This window comes from Phascolarctos cinereus, unplaced genomic scaffold (genome assembly GCF_003287225.1).
Source record: "Phascolarctos cinereus isolate Bilbo 61053 unplaced genomic scaffold, phaCin_HiC Scaffold_1;HRSCAF=81, whole genome shotgun sequence".
NCBI lineage: Eukaryota > Metazoa > Chordata > Mammalia > Diprotodontia > Phascolarctidae > Phascolarctos > Phascolarctos cinereus.
In genome coordinates this window covers 203,451,770-203,466,624 of record NW_027555514.1, presented here as the reverse complement: position 1 = coordinate 203,466,624, position 14,855 = coordinate 203,451,770, and the positions used below count along the sequence as shown (strand labels likewise).

General features: G+C 39.5%; 1 protein-coding gene across 1 annotated transcript; it reads left to right on the top strand.

Moving 5' to 3' along the window:
* Window positions 1-10,435: 10,435 nt before the first annotated feature.
* LOC144454151 (kinesin-like protein KIF15) lies at window positions 10,436-14,632 on the top strand. The gene is made up of 4 exons (XM_078150141.1): window positions 10,436-10,492; window positions 10,763-10,972; window positions 12,654-12,831; window positions 14,471-14,632. The coding sequence occupies exons 1-4, from the start codon at window positions 10,436-10,438 to the stop codon at window positions 14,614-14,616; spliced, it is 591 nt and encodes a 196-aa protein (XP_078006267.1). The 3' UTR covers window positions 14,617-14,632.
* The last annotated feature ends 223 nt before the right edge of the window (window positions 14,633-14,855 follow it).

The following is a 14,855-nucleotide window of genomic DNA, read 5'->3' as shown; positions in this document are numbered from 1 at the left end:
TACAAGGTAAAAGGGAAACATGTATATTGTGGAATATTGGGAAACAAAAGATCCCTGGATAGGTTAGTCCTAACAGCCATCATCCAGGGAATCGGCCTTTCTGGAGATGCTGCTCACTGACCACTTTGCAGGTACAGCTACCTCTGCCTATCCCTTTACTCCTCAGTAGCTACAGCTACTGACAGCCTAGAATAGAAATTATCACAACCCAAGTTCTTAGTACTGGCAAGTGGTTCAGCATCAGAAATGGTTGTGGTTTTATCAGTGGAAATATTAAAGAAGATCCATTCCTCTCTGTTTTGCCAATGAACCTGAGGAGTACTGGGCCTTTCCATCGGGCTTGCAGTTGAACCATCCTCTCTTGCCTTCTCTTACTAGAATGAATTCAAAGATGCAGAGATGGGTTGGAAGAAAACAGGAAGTCCAGTTGGTCTGGACTGTAGAATGCAGAAAGGGGAATGATGTATGATAAGATTAGAAAGACAGGTTGGGACCAGGCTGTGAAGGACTTTAAAAGCAAGACAGAAGAGTTTATATTTGAACATAGAGGCGCTAGGGAACCATTGAAATGTAGTGAGTAGAGGAATGATCTAGTCAGACCTATGCTTAAGTACATCCTGTCTGACAGCTATGGGGAGACTTGAGGCACAAAGGCCAATTAATAACTAGCAATTATATAATGCTTTAAGTTTTACAGAGCACTTTACAAATGTTGTCTCCTTTGATCCTCGCAACCACCCTGAGAGCTATTATTATCCCCATTTTACAGATGAGGAAATGTGAAGCTGGTAAAGGAATTGTCTAGGTTCATATAACTAGTATCTGATACACAATTTGAACAGGTCTTTGTGACTCCAAGTTCAATGCTTTTCAATTAGGAGGCTCTTGCAGTAGTGCAGGCAAGAGGTAATGCAGGTGTGGCCTAGCAGGATGGTTATGTAAGAAAAGAGAAGAGATCCAATAAGAGATGTTGTGGAGGTAGAAATCCTAAGATTGGTAACTGATTGGATATGTAGGGTGAGGGGAGAGTAAGGAGTGAAGGATACTACCATTATTTCACCAGAAGGATGCTGGTACACTCACCAGAAATAGGGAAATTCAGAAAAGGAATGGGTTTGGGGTAAAGATAATGAATTTGGACATGCTGAGTTTGAAATATACAATAGATAGTTGGAGAAATGTGATTGGAATGCAAGAGAGAGAGACTGGTCTCGGAATAGATTTGGAAATTGTCTGCATAGTGATGATGATTAGAATCATGGTAGCTTATGAGGTCACTGACAGGGTAGAACAGAGAAGAGGGCCCAGGACAGAGGTTTGAGGAATACCCACAATTATGGGGCATGATATGGATGATGAACCAGCAAAAGAGACTTAGAAAGGGTCCTACAAAGAAACTGGCATCACAAAAACCCAGCTTAGAATGTCCAAGACCAATTTCCTTCTCCACTTTGAGGAGGCATTGTTGTCTCTGAATTCAAGTATTTGAAAGGAAGGCAAATTTGATGTTATTTTTCCCCCAGAGAGCAGAAGTAAAAACAGTGGGCAGAAGTTGCTGTGAGGAGAGTTTCTATTAGAAATCGCTTTCTGATAATAAGTCATCCCCAGGGGAATGCTTTCCCATGGGAGGTAGCAAGTTGTGGTCAGTGGAGATCTTTAGGCAGAGGCTTCCTGACCACTTGTCAGGCATGACAAGTTGAAGATTATACTGTTCAGCATTAATTCACCTCATGTGATGGTGAATGTGATAGGCTGTGGGTCATAGATTTTAGCTCTGGCAGGAATCTTATAGATGATCTAGCCCAACTTTTCATTTTATGACTGAGTAAACTGAGGCTTAGGAGGGGAAATGTCTTGCCCAGAGTCTTCAAACTAGTTCCTAAAGTCCCAGCCTTGCTGATTCCAGCCCAACACGAGGTAAGCTTCCAGAACCCTACGGCCTCCAATTGCCAGCATACGAGGCCCCAGCACACAAAGCCAGTGACCAAGACCGAGGCTCCCAACACAAGAAGGTTGGGTCAGTGCCCTCTGCTCCCCAGCAGGAGAGCTCAATCTCTTTAAAGGCCAGAGAATAAAGAAACCATGAGTAAAAAGAAACATGCCATAGATTCATATTATGAGAAGAGTGAAGATCAAAACAAATTCTGAAGAGGACAACATTGTCAACAAACCCACATCTGCCACAGCAAAAGGGAGTATGAACTGGTCTGAAGCCCAAAGTCTTCAAACTAGTTAAATGGTTTCTGTCATGTAACCCTTTTGTCATATTCATGACATGAAAGTGGTGATGTTATTGCATCTATTGGTACAAAATAGGATCTCACCATAATATCTTAGCATTTGGGGCTTGGAAGGAACTTTAAAAGTCTTAGAGTATAGTACCCTGCCTGATAAACCAGTTGGCATTTGACTAGAAGGCCAAGTGAAATTGAGATGGAGGTAGTATGTTTCTCTGCCCTGTTCTAGAGTTGAAACATTTATTATATAAATGAGAGAGAGAGAGAGAGAGTGTGTGTGTGTGTGTGTGTGTGTGTGTGTGTGTGTGTGTGTGTGTGTGTGTGTGTACACACTTTCTTGGGGCTATCCCTTATTTTTTAAAAAATTATTCTCAAGCTCCTGGTTAGCAATATCAGTTTCTATTTCTTGAATGTACCTATTGCTGGTGTTTTGCTATCTTCCTTTCTTCCCAGGTATTATCTAAGGGATGGCGAAATAGACGTGTGGCAGCGACATCTATGAATAGAAAGTCTTCCAGGTCTCATGCTGTCTTTACAATTACAGTAGAATCAATGGAGAAAAACAATAATGTTGTCAATATTCGGTGCTCCCAACTCAACCTGGTGGACTTAGCTGGATATGAAAGACAAAAAGATACACATATGGAAGGTTTGAGATTGAAGGTAAGAATTCGGCATGGGATCTTCAGTGGATGTTGAATATTTGACCCCCTACTGTAGGACTGGACTAAAGGCTGAAAAGGATGACATACAACACATGCTTTTTAGGAGCTTACTGTCTTACTGGGTGGACAAGACATTAGTTATCACTTTGATGTTTCAATTTATCAAATGCCAAAGTTTGTACTATAGCTGGAAAGTGGTTTAGAAAAGGGAAAAACCAGATTGGCCAAGGATGATTGAGAGATGCTTGATGGAGGGAGGTAAATTTGGGCAAAGTCTGAAGAACAGGTAGGATGTAAATAAAAGGCAAGCTCATCCCAGATCAAGGCATCTACATGAATGGTACAGTGAACATGGCATTTTCAGAAAATGGCAAGACCATCATGCATCCTGGTTAGAATAGAGACTTTAGAGAGAAATGGGAAGAGAGTGTGGATGGATAAGGTGGACCCAAGTTAGGGAGGAACTGAGTAAAAGTGATAATCTACACTACCTGGACCCTCTCATTTCCTTCCTCATCTTCTCCTAAAGTTCGTACTTCCACTGATAATAGAGTAATGCAAACAAAAGGTAGCCAGCCCCAACATATGTTGCTTTCTGATTTATTTCTTTCAAAACTCTATTATCTCAAGTCAAATTATTGAAATGACTTCACACAGAAAAACCTAATAGGCATACATTCATTCTGTCTCCAAAAGTCAGTTATTATATAGGATAGGGGTCCACTGTATTTTATAAAATTAAATCTAGTATGTTTCCTTGGCTAGAGTCATCTTCCTGAGTTCAAGTCTGGCCTCAGACACTTAGTAGCTATGTGACCCTGAGCAAGTCACCTAACCGTGTTTGCCTCAGTTTCCTCATCTGTAAAATCAGCTGGAGAAGGAAATGGCAAACCACTCTGGTATTTTAGCCAAGAAAACCCTAAATGGGGTCACAAAGAGTCAGGCACTACTTAAAAAATGACGGAACAACAAAAATGTGTCTTTGTTTCCCTTTAAGTACTAAAAATTGCGTAAGAGGTAAATGTAGGAAAAGATTAGTGTGGTCAGGCACTGTCTTTTGTTGTTTTTAAGAAAATCATTGCCAGTACTATTGTTCTTTGGCACTTGCCAGTCAGAGTTTCAGCTACTGCTGTTTGTGATTTTGTTAGTTAAAAAACAAGTTGACTGTGCTAAATTAAGCATTTCCTCTTTTTCTCTGGTGATTTAGGAAGCAGGTAATGTAAATTGGTCATTGAGCTGCCTCAATCAAGTGATTACAGCCCTCATAGACTTTCGTATTGGAAAACCAAGACACATGCGCTACCAGGACTCCAAGCTTACTTTCTTACTCCGAGTACAGTAGGCCATTTGTTGAACGTACTGTTTTAAAAGTCACACCAAATGAACTGGTCATGGAAGCAACTCTTTCTTATTCTGTTTGCCAATTATTTGTTTACTATAGGTGGAAATTATTGTCTGATTTTTTTTAACTAAAAATTAATATTATTAAATAGGATTCTCTTGGAGGTAATGCCAGAACAGCCATAATTGCAAATGTCCACCCTGGATCCAAGTGTTTTGGAGAAACTCTCTCAACTCTTAACTTTGCTCAGAGAGCTAAGCTGATTAAAAACAAGGTAAATTTTTTATGAGTATTTTTTATCACCAGTAAAATAAATAAAAATTATTCGATGAAATGCCATAAAAATGAAATGTTGGTCATTTATTTTATGGTCAAACCAAATATGCTAGGCAACTGTGCTAATTGCAGAGGATACAAATAAAAGCAAAAAGAAAGACCATTCTTGCCCTCGAAAAGCTTATACTGGGTAAAGACACATATGAAAAGGAACAGTCAAAATTGAACCTTAGAACACATTTTCTACCTGAGTAGTTTTTAGGATTTGGGGGCATGGCTATGGGAAGATTGTTTTGTTTTCTCTTTCAGGAGGAAGTGAAGCTTAAGTATAAGTGACACTTTATTTCCTAAATTATCTTACATCATCTCAGAGGTACCAAGAACCTCAGAAACTATCTGTCTAGTCTAACTCATATTTGAATTCTAGTTGAATTTGTGCCCAGCTGCTGTGTTTTTTCTTTGAAGTTTTGTTTGTAGATATTGTGGAATCATTCTCTTCTCCTGGGTTTATAGCTTGAGTGTCTCTGTCACCAGAATAACTTTTTATGGTGGGATATTTTGTTTATTCATTTTTCTAGCCTACCTTCTGACTTCAGGCTTTTTACATTAGGGCCAGGTACACTTCTTGTCCTGCTGCTGCTTTCTTGGGCTATCAAGTGTTGTGTTGACAGAATCTCGGGGACAGTTCAGGCTGGGAGCCTGCAAACTATCAGTGCTCCCCAGGGCAAAGTCTTATTACTGCCCAGCTGGTCTGAGTCCTGCAGGTCTCTGACCCAGGTCTGGGTGTGCTTATAATCCTGTTGGCTTGTCCCTGGTTGGAAGCTCCAGTAGACTGTGGCTGGACTTAGCTACCGTCAGGCAGCTAGAAAGCTCTGCTGGTTCTGAGTAACCCAACTGCAGGCCCCCTTTTGGCCTGGGATTCCTGCCTTGGTTGTTCTTCTGCAGGCTTCAGACTTGGCTGAAGACTAGAACTGTGATAGCTTTGTGTCATCTGCAGATAACATGGATGTGCCATCTCTACCTTTATCCAAGCCACTGATAAAAGTGTTAAACAATACAAGGCTAAGCACAGAATCCAGGGACAGCCCACTAAAGATGTGCTTCCAGGTTGATACAGAACCATTAGTCACCCCTTTTAGGATCCAGACATTGTCAGTTCTAAATACATCTGACACACCTGTGTCTCTTCCTCTTATTCATAAGAATGGTGCAAGGAACTTTGCCAAATATTTTGCTGTAATCTGGGTAAACTATATCCACAGCATTATCCTTATTTCCTAATCTCAATTGATTTTTTTTTAAAGGAAATTAGGTTAATCTGACATGTCATGTTCATGATAAAGTTAAATTGGCCATTTGCAACCACCATTTCCTTTTCTAGGTTTCCTTTTGCTTGCCTCCTCTTTAATACTGTGGTTCAGGATTTCACCAGGAACAAGTCGAGCTTATTGGCTTAGTTGGCAGATTATACTCTTTCCTTTTTCTAAAACAATCCAATTCTGTAGTGCCTTTCCATATTTTTTAGTATCCCATGATATGGTTCGTGTTGGTTTAGTCTTGAACTTAGCAAGAGCATCAGGACGCAATCACTATTTCCCTGTGAACCATTTAAGTCCAGAGGAGTATTGCTCTCTTATTCTCTTTGCAGCCTTCTGTGCAAATTGTCTTCCCTATGAGAGGGATCCTTTGCCAATTCCCAACCAGAATAGAGGTTAACTTAATCAAGTAAGAGGTAAGTGACCACTCACCATGAGGAAGCAGCCCTGCTGGTAGAGTTGCAGTCAGCACACACAACTCCCACAAGGACAGTATGCACCTTGATTAACAAGCGTGCAGCCCCAGACTTGCTCTAGGGCTATGTGGGGGGGGGGGGGGGGCAGGAACTCCAAATGACTTTTAACCTGTCTACAGGAGGAGAACTTGAGAGAGGAGAAAGAGAGGGAGTTTGTCCTAAGAACCTAAGAATCCCAGATCAGAATTGAAAGGAGGCTCAGGGAATCTGGATTAAGCAGCCAGCCTTGTCACTTGGAGTCTGAGAGCTCTGGACCAAAAAGTGATGTTTAGGTTCCTTGTTAGTTTTGTTCAGCAGAGCTGAACTCAGGCTGGCTGGGTCACTCCTAGTGCTTGTTGAGACACTGAATCACCCAGTTCTGGGCCTTGGCACAGACTGTTTTCTGTTCTTAAATTGTTCTCCATCCTCATTCCCATCTCTTCTTAGAACCCCTAGGTTCTGTCAAGGATTAGCCCCAGGGCTGTCTTCTTCAAGAGAGACCTTTTCTGAATCCCCTAATTTATATTTGTAGACATACACCTGTCACTTTGTATTTTGTATAAACATAGAGAAGTGAATATAGGGCATGTAGCCTCCTGATAAGATGTAAGCACTCTGAGGGCAAGGACTGTGTCACTATTAGCATATGTCGCTCCAACACCTAGCATGGTATCTAGCACCAGGGTACTTAATAAATACTTTTTGACTGATTGATAAAAGAAGGCGCACTGTATTGGCCCTCGAGTCTTACATCACTACATGCCCTGACCCCTTAGTTCTTGTTCCTGTATTTCCACTAGTATGGTTAGTGACTTTGGACAAATCACGTCTTAGGGGCTTCCATTTCCTTACCATGAGATATTGGGATTAAATGATCTTCAAGGTCCTTCATGTCTCTGCATTTTTTATTCTAGGTATTTTGTTGCTGTTTGTATGTGGAATAGTATGACTTTTTGTCATTGTACATCATATACAAATTTGAATGTAAACTATGCAGTGTGAATGATTAATTAAGAATGCCTGCTATATTTTCCCCTCTGAAAATATTAAAAATCAAATGCATATGTATGCATAACACAGCAATCTTCCAGCATGAAAAAAGGCTTAATTTTCTTTCAAAATGTTCCCAATCTCTTCTTTTTCGCTAGGAGCATTTCAAGTCTCTTGTCCTCCCCAATATTTATAAGCTTCATCATTATAGTTGAAGTTCAGTGGCAAAATTAACTTGGGAAACTATGTAACAAAATAATTTTCATTCTTTGTCTTTTTTTTTTTTGCATCAGGCTGTGGTAAATGAAGACATGCAAGGAAATGTGAGCCAGCTTCAAGCAGAAGTGAAAAAGCTCAAAGAACAGCTGGCTCACCTGGCCACAGGTGCCAGTGCTGTCCCAGGTGAGGTGGCCAGAGTGTTTCTCATCCTCTGTTTTATTCCAAAGTGCTTTGGACTTAGCCCAGCATTTTAGTGCTGCCCCAGGCAAATGACCAAGGAGCTCCTGTCTAGAATGAGGTAGAAGAACAGCATCCCTTTAAAGGAGCAAAAGGCCAAGAATTACAAAGCAAAGGATAAAGAGATCAGGTGGCAGAGGGGGCCCAGGATGACCAGATCTCAAACTCTGTGTTGTCACAGATAATAGTCACTGAAATACAGAAGAAGGGACCAGAGGAACCAGTAGATGAGCAAGACTCCAGGCCAATGAGCACATCAGCCCAGGCAGGAGACACGCAGAGGGGACTGTGGCTGAGCTCCAAATGTAGACATGACCCAAATGGCAGAAGTCACACCAAAAATAGTCGGGAAGGTTCTGTTCATACAGTAAAGCCTTGTAGACTTGCCTCATTCCAATGACTTTTGCAGGAGTCATGTTGGCCCGTTCTCTTCCTTTGTCTCAAATCTGCTTAAAAAATGCTAAAATAATGTCTCTTTCTCCTGTGGAAGGTCAGCTTCTTGATCACCATTCCCATTCCTGTTGCTGTGAAAAATCCGAAAATGATTCTTCCATCATCAGCATGCAGATATTTTTTCTGTTTTATAAATCTAAGGAACTAAAAATCAGAAAGCATATATATTTTCTTTCATTTTCCACACTAAGCAATTAGCACAGTACTTAACGTACATATGTGCCATCACTTTTATCCCTCCCATCTTTTAAAGACCAGCTCTTCCATCAAGCCTTCTTAAGGTAGGCAGCCTAAAGTCCTGGCTATAACATTTACTAATGTCATTTGTCCTTTTCGGGCCTCAGTTTCTCATATGTCCCTTGTAGAATTGTTGGGAGGAAAATATTTTATAAGCCTCTATAAATACACATGATTACTACTGGAAGGTAGTAACAGAAAGAGTAGATTGGTAGCCAGCCTAGCAGTCAGGAAAACTTGGCTTCAAGGCCTGCTTCTAACTCATTCTGGCTGTGTGATCCTGCTAAAGTCAGTTAATATCCTGCAGAATGGTGGCCTGTCTGCATTGGTAGAGGGGATTTCCTCATCAGGAGTTCTGTAGCCCCATGATGCCCCCAGTCTAGAATTGAAATCAAACTAACAACCCTTGAAATTGACATTTAGGTCAGCTGATGTACTTGGTTTTCTTTGGTTTCCTTAATGATTGAGCAGCAGCTGCATCTTAAGTCAACAAGTGGAATGCTAAGTGCTGGGAATATTCATTGAGCCAAACAGAAGATAGCTTTTGACCTTAAGGAGCTCCCATTTGAATGGGGTAGAAAACTTAAAAGGAGCTGAAGGGGGAAGGGAGACTGGGAAGGTAGCCTTGGTCAACATGGTGAGATGCAGCTGAAGCACTGGGAGGTCCAGGGGGTAGGCACAGAGCTGGGAGAGCAGTGAAGCTTGTTCTCATGTGTAGCATTCTTTGTATCTGAATAAATGGCTTCTGGTAGTAAGTCTCTTATCTGCCATCTTCTTTTGCTTCCCATCCTTGCAATGCTTCAAGATCACATCTGGGAAAACTTTCATGTGGCTCCAGTTCTTAATTTTGTAGTCTATATATTGTTGTTCAGTTGTTCAGTCCTGCCTGCCTCTTTGTGACCCTATGGACTGTACTGTCTATGAGGCTTTCTTGGTAAAGATACTAGAGTGGTTTGCATTTCCTTCTCCAGTGGATCAAGACAAACAGATTTTGTGACTTGCCCGAGATCACACAGCTAGTAAATGGCTGAGGCCGGATTTGACTTGGATCTTCCTGACTCCAGGCCCAGTGCTCACTCTATCCACTAAACCTTCTAGCTGCCTCAGTCTATGGATTACTATTGTGCTACAGTTAAATCAGAAATTGATAGTTTTTTAAATATTTTGGTATGATCTTCTAATGGCATTTTTACAGTAAAATTAAATCTGGGTGTAGTATTTTCCTTATCCTTTAAAGGATATTGGGATTAGATCTCAGAGCAAATTCAAATGTACGCAATTGCCTCACCTACTCCAAAAGATCCTTTTTAGCAGTACAATTCAACAAACATTTTATCAAGTGCTCATCTCTTCATATCCTGCATATATTTGCAATCCCATAGAGATTTCTAGGTAAATATTTAATTGATATGACTTCTAGCTCATTTCTCTTTAGTACAGCTTTGGCTTATAATCCAAGTTGTGATACCTATGTCCCTACTTGTCTTTCAGTGCTTAAAAGGATGAGACTTATTTTTTTATACATTTTCTACTGTCTTATGTTTAAGTACAAATATTCTACCCACACTGAACTCTCCCTTTCTATTGCTATTCATATCATACAGCTAAGAAACAATAATTAATTTCCCTGTATGTAGTCAGATAACCATGAAAAGAAAAGATCTTAATAAAATGTTGACACCTATTATTTCTTTTAGACATTATGCATGTGTATAATTTTGTTACTTGGGGCAAGAAAAACTTAATTTTCTTCTTTGAGTAACTACTGAGTCTGAAAGTAAAGGTACTAGAAATACATTTCCCTGTAAAGGGAGAGATTGAACTGATGCTTTAAGGTTGTCTCCAGCCTTGAAATTCTGATTTTCTGTCATACTGGAAAAATCTTGTTACATGCAAAAGAAAATTTTATTGCTGTTTTGTGTTGGAATTTTGATAAGTTTGTTGCTTAGTATTTTTGTGAGGGAGAAATGACTTTTTTTTTATTTTAGACAAAGAAAATACTAAATACATGAAGTGTTTTCGAGAGTCAATGTTATTCTTGAAGAAAGCAGAACATGAAAAGAAGGTAAGAAACTTGAGTTTTACCATAGTGGGATTAGAGCTATTTAGAGCATCCTTTTTTTTTCTTTTTTTTTTTTTTAACTTTTCAAAATTGAAGCAGATTTTTGCCACTCAAAATATTAAAAATAAAAACCAGGAAGAATATAAAATATCTGAATTAAGGTTGAATTTGAAGCTGGTATTTACAGATTCTATCATCTGCTTTATGAATTCTTAAGAAATATTGAGGGAGGCTCATTTGTCATTAATTTTACCAAATTATCTCTTCCTCAAGTCTTTATTAGAAAAAGTTGCACAGTTGGAAGATCTCATTGTCAAGAAGGAAAAATTCATTCAGTCCAATAAAATGATCATTAAATTCCAGGAAGATCATATAATATGCTTAGAGAAACTCCAGAGAGAAGCAAGAGGCCATTTTCTGCCCAGAGAACAGGATGAGCTGCTTCGTGAGTTAAGGGAAGAGATACAGACTCTGCAAGAACAGGTGAGCACGGGTGACTTGGGCTGCTTCCTGAGAGTAGAGAACCTCATAAACGCAGAGTGAAGATGGGGCAGGCAGGTACACGATTTGATGAAATGACTGGTTTTTTAATGAATCTCATTGGTTAAGCCACTTGAGCTACTTAATTCAGGTGGTTGTTCCCACTAGTTGATTTCCTTCAATCCCTGTCAGTCTGAAATGGAAAGAGGTAAGTTGTAGAATGAGACTGTGTCCACCAGCTGGGATTGAGGCCAAAGCTGATGGGCCAAAAAGATGTGCCTGTAGCCTCCAGGAATGGCTACAGAGCTGCTGCCGTTGGGGTTTCCCACATTCCCCAATAACTTGTTCATTCAACACTTTTTGTTTTATGCTGCATTTGTACCCCTCAATCAACCCTGTTTGGCTTTAACAGGATTTTGGGGAGGGGGAAGCTCATAATTTAAATGAATCTTGGGTAGAAATATAGCTTTCATGTGATACGTAGTAGGTCATACTGGATTTCTCAAAAACCAGGTGACGCAATATGACTATTTTTTTCAGTGCTTCAACGGACTTTGAAGTGCTAATACTGTCTATTGACTTACACAATTAAGGCCCTGATTTAATTTCTGTAACCTAAGTTAACCTTTTATACAGCTATAAAACTTTCTAATTTGGGGAGGGAATAGGATATAGTTTAACTTTTTTTTAAAAGAATTTTTAAATGGGAAATTAAAAGCAGATGGACTGTTTTCTCCAGTAACATTTCTGCTAAGGACAGTGATGACAAGTGATTTATTCTAGGCTTTGTAACCTGCCAGTTTACTTTTAGACATACTGAAGAGTTTAAGGAAAAAAAAAACCTTTGAGATAATACTTCTAGGAATGGATTCACTTGAGTGCTGTGATTTCAAAAGAATGAAAATTTTATTTTCCCTGACAGTGGTAGTCTCCCAGTGGGGGAAGATACTGAAAGGAAGAACTTCTCAGAATTGAGAAACACTGTGCAGGTTGGAGGGGATAAACTAAATGATATACTGTTTGGTAGAACCCACTAACCACAGGGGTCAGCTAGGTGGCACAGTGGATAGAGCACCAGCCCTGAAGTCAGGAGGACCTGAGTTCAAATGCCCTCAGACACTTGACACTTACTAGCTATGTGACCCTGGGGCAAGTCATTTAACCCCAATTGCCTTAAAAAAATTTTTTTTAATAAGAAAAAAAAAAGAACCCACTAACCACATAATTAAGATGTAGCCTTTATCAGGGCAGCCTCATAGTCACTTAACATTACTCTTAATAAAGAAAGGTTAATTCTTACTCTATATCATATCTCACTTAGTCATTAAGGGATCAAATGAAAAGATTCATAGAAGGCAAGAAGTTTGTTGCAATAATAAAATAATGTATTTTTGGCATAGCTGTGGAAGTAGCATAGCCTAGCTATTATAGTAAGTAAAAGTTAAAATATGGAGTGATTGGTGTCAAAATGGTTAGTGTATTTTCTTTGTATGAATGAAAACTGTAGAAGTAGGCCTTTACCCATGATTTGATTACTCACACACAGGATTAATTGTAACATTTTGTTTCCAAAGGCATCTTAGGTCTCTCTCGGGGAGATTTAATTTCAGCAGACCCATTTATTTAGAAAATGGTGTCATACAGTAAGAATGTAATCCAAATCCGTAAACCCCCTGTCTCCCAGGTAGAGCAGCACCCTCAGATTGTGAAGTATGCCATGCAAAACCACTCTCTCAGAGAAGAGAACAGGCAGCTGCAGTCCTTAGAATCTGTGAAGAGAGTCCAGGAAATGGATGCACAGACCATCACAGAATTAGAGCAAGCTTTCTTTGAAATGTCTGGCACAGAGGAAAATGAGAAAGGTAAAAACAATAGAGGGGCAAGAGGGTCTAAGAAATAATGTGCATCTGATGTATAGGACTTTGTCTTGTAAAAATGGCATGTTTTTTAAATGTTGTTTGTAATATTTTTCAATCTTCAGTCTTAATTTTAGTTTTAAGTGCTTACTCTACTTTCCTGTGTATTGTGTCCTCTGCATGTGGAAATGACTGTCACTTATGTGCATCATGATTTTTCTTTTAAACACTAAAACACATTTTCTTTAAAATCATAGTAATGAATTATGTAGCATAATGGAAATAGTTTTACATAATGCAAGCTAATGTTTTGATATTAGATAATGTTTCAATTTAAAGTGCTTGGCATAACAGTTCAGTTCATCAAACATTTATTAAGCCCTACTCTGTGTAAGACTATGATGTGCTAGGTGCTAAGTACATAAAAAACCAAGCATGAAAACAGTTCCTGTTCTCAAGAACCTGCCAGAGTTTGTATTCTGTTGGCAGAACCTTTGAGAACCCAGGGCCAGCTCTGCAGCATGCACAAGGCCACTGGTGGAGACTTCAGCGCAGGAAGAAGACTCATAAAGACCATCCTAGATTAGACTGATGAGCCAGTTAGCTGGATGACAGTGTGCAGACATGACCTTCCCAGCACTTGTCCTTTTGTTGTCAGGCTTAAAACAGCCCAACCCCTTTGGGCATTCCTCAGAATAACCTGTTAAGTAGCTATCTGCTATGAAATTGCTTAAGCTTTTTTTGAATTATATGTGTATTTTCTTGCTTGTAGCATCCCCTCAGATAACAAGTTCCATAGGTTTATTTCCACACTAGATGGTGGTAATTTATATTAAAACTATTTCTTTCGACCCTTAAAAGATATCCTTTAATGTTCTAGAGTTTGATTGAAGTTTGAATTTACTTTTTAATGATGAGATTTTATGAGAAATTCTAATATTTTTAATCTTATTCCACAAATCCTGTGTACCCTTGATCATTTTAAGTTCTCTTTGTAGACTTTTGTAAATCCATGCTAAGGTACAGGTCAAAATCACACACAGTATTTCAGCTAAATACAAACTGCGCTTTTGTGAACGTCATAAATATTTTGTTTCCAGTGACCTTTCTTGTCCTGTATTTTGTTGGCCTTAAAAGCACATTGGACAAATTGGGGAATGTAATAACCCATAGCTCCTGTTTGAAGCTTGCTGATAAATGCTTTTGACCCATACTTTAAATCGAAGTGCTTCCAACACTGATCCCTGGGTGACAAATTTTGTTAATAGTTCTCCGTTCAGAGGAATGCCTATTTAGCTATGTTTTTTGTTCCCTATCTGAGGTGATGTCATCTAGCCATGACCAAGTATTTCCCATCCTATGTCATCTCAGCTTGTATTGCCTGTTACTTTTAAACACATTGGGTATATTCTGGGCCTCCAATTAGATTATAAACTCCTCAGTCAGAAATGTGCTTTCTGATTTTACCTCTCCCCCCTCATGCTTCCACTTCAGCACAGGATGTATAATGCCCAGTATGCTACAGTTAGGGAGTGATCGATACATTTTGTTGGCTGGATGGCCGACGGAAGTATTGAAAATGTTGTATATTGACCAACAGTTTAGTAGTTAAGAGTTTCTGTGCTTTTGCTCTGTTGTTACTCAGGTAAGCAAGGACATCCTCTGATGACTTCCTCAGAGTCGAGCACGTTGGCCTCTGTCGAGAAGCTAAGAACACAGCTGGTACAAACGCTGGGTGAATTGAGTACTTCAAAGCAAGAGTATGAGGGATTCAAAGAGCCCTCCAAGTAAGGGGTACCTCTAAACAAACCATGTTGCCGCACCTCCAGCCAATGGATTTTTAATAAGGAGTCCCTTCTTCTAATACTGATGTATGTCAGCAATTTTAATGTCGACTCCTTTGGACTTAAGATCATGTATCTGAGTGTTAATCATGTTCACCAGCAAGCAGCCGTGGCCACGGTTTTATGTCTTACCAGATATAAATGGACTGACTAATTTCTAACTTTCACTCTACAGAATAGGCCAGC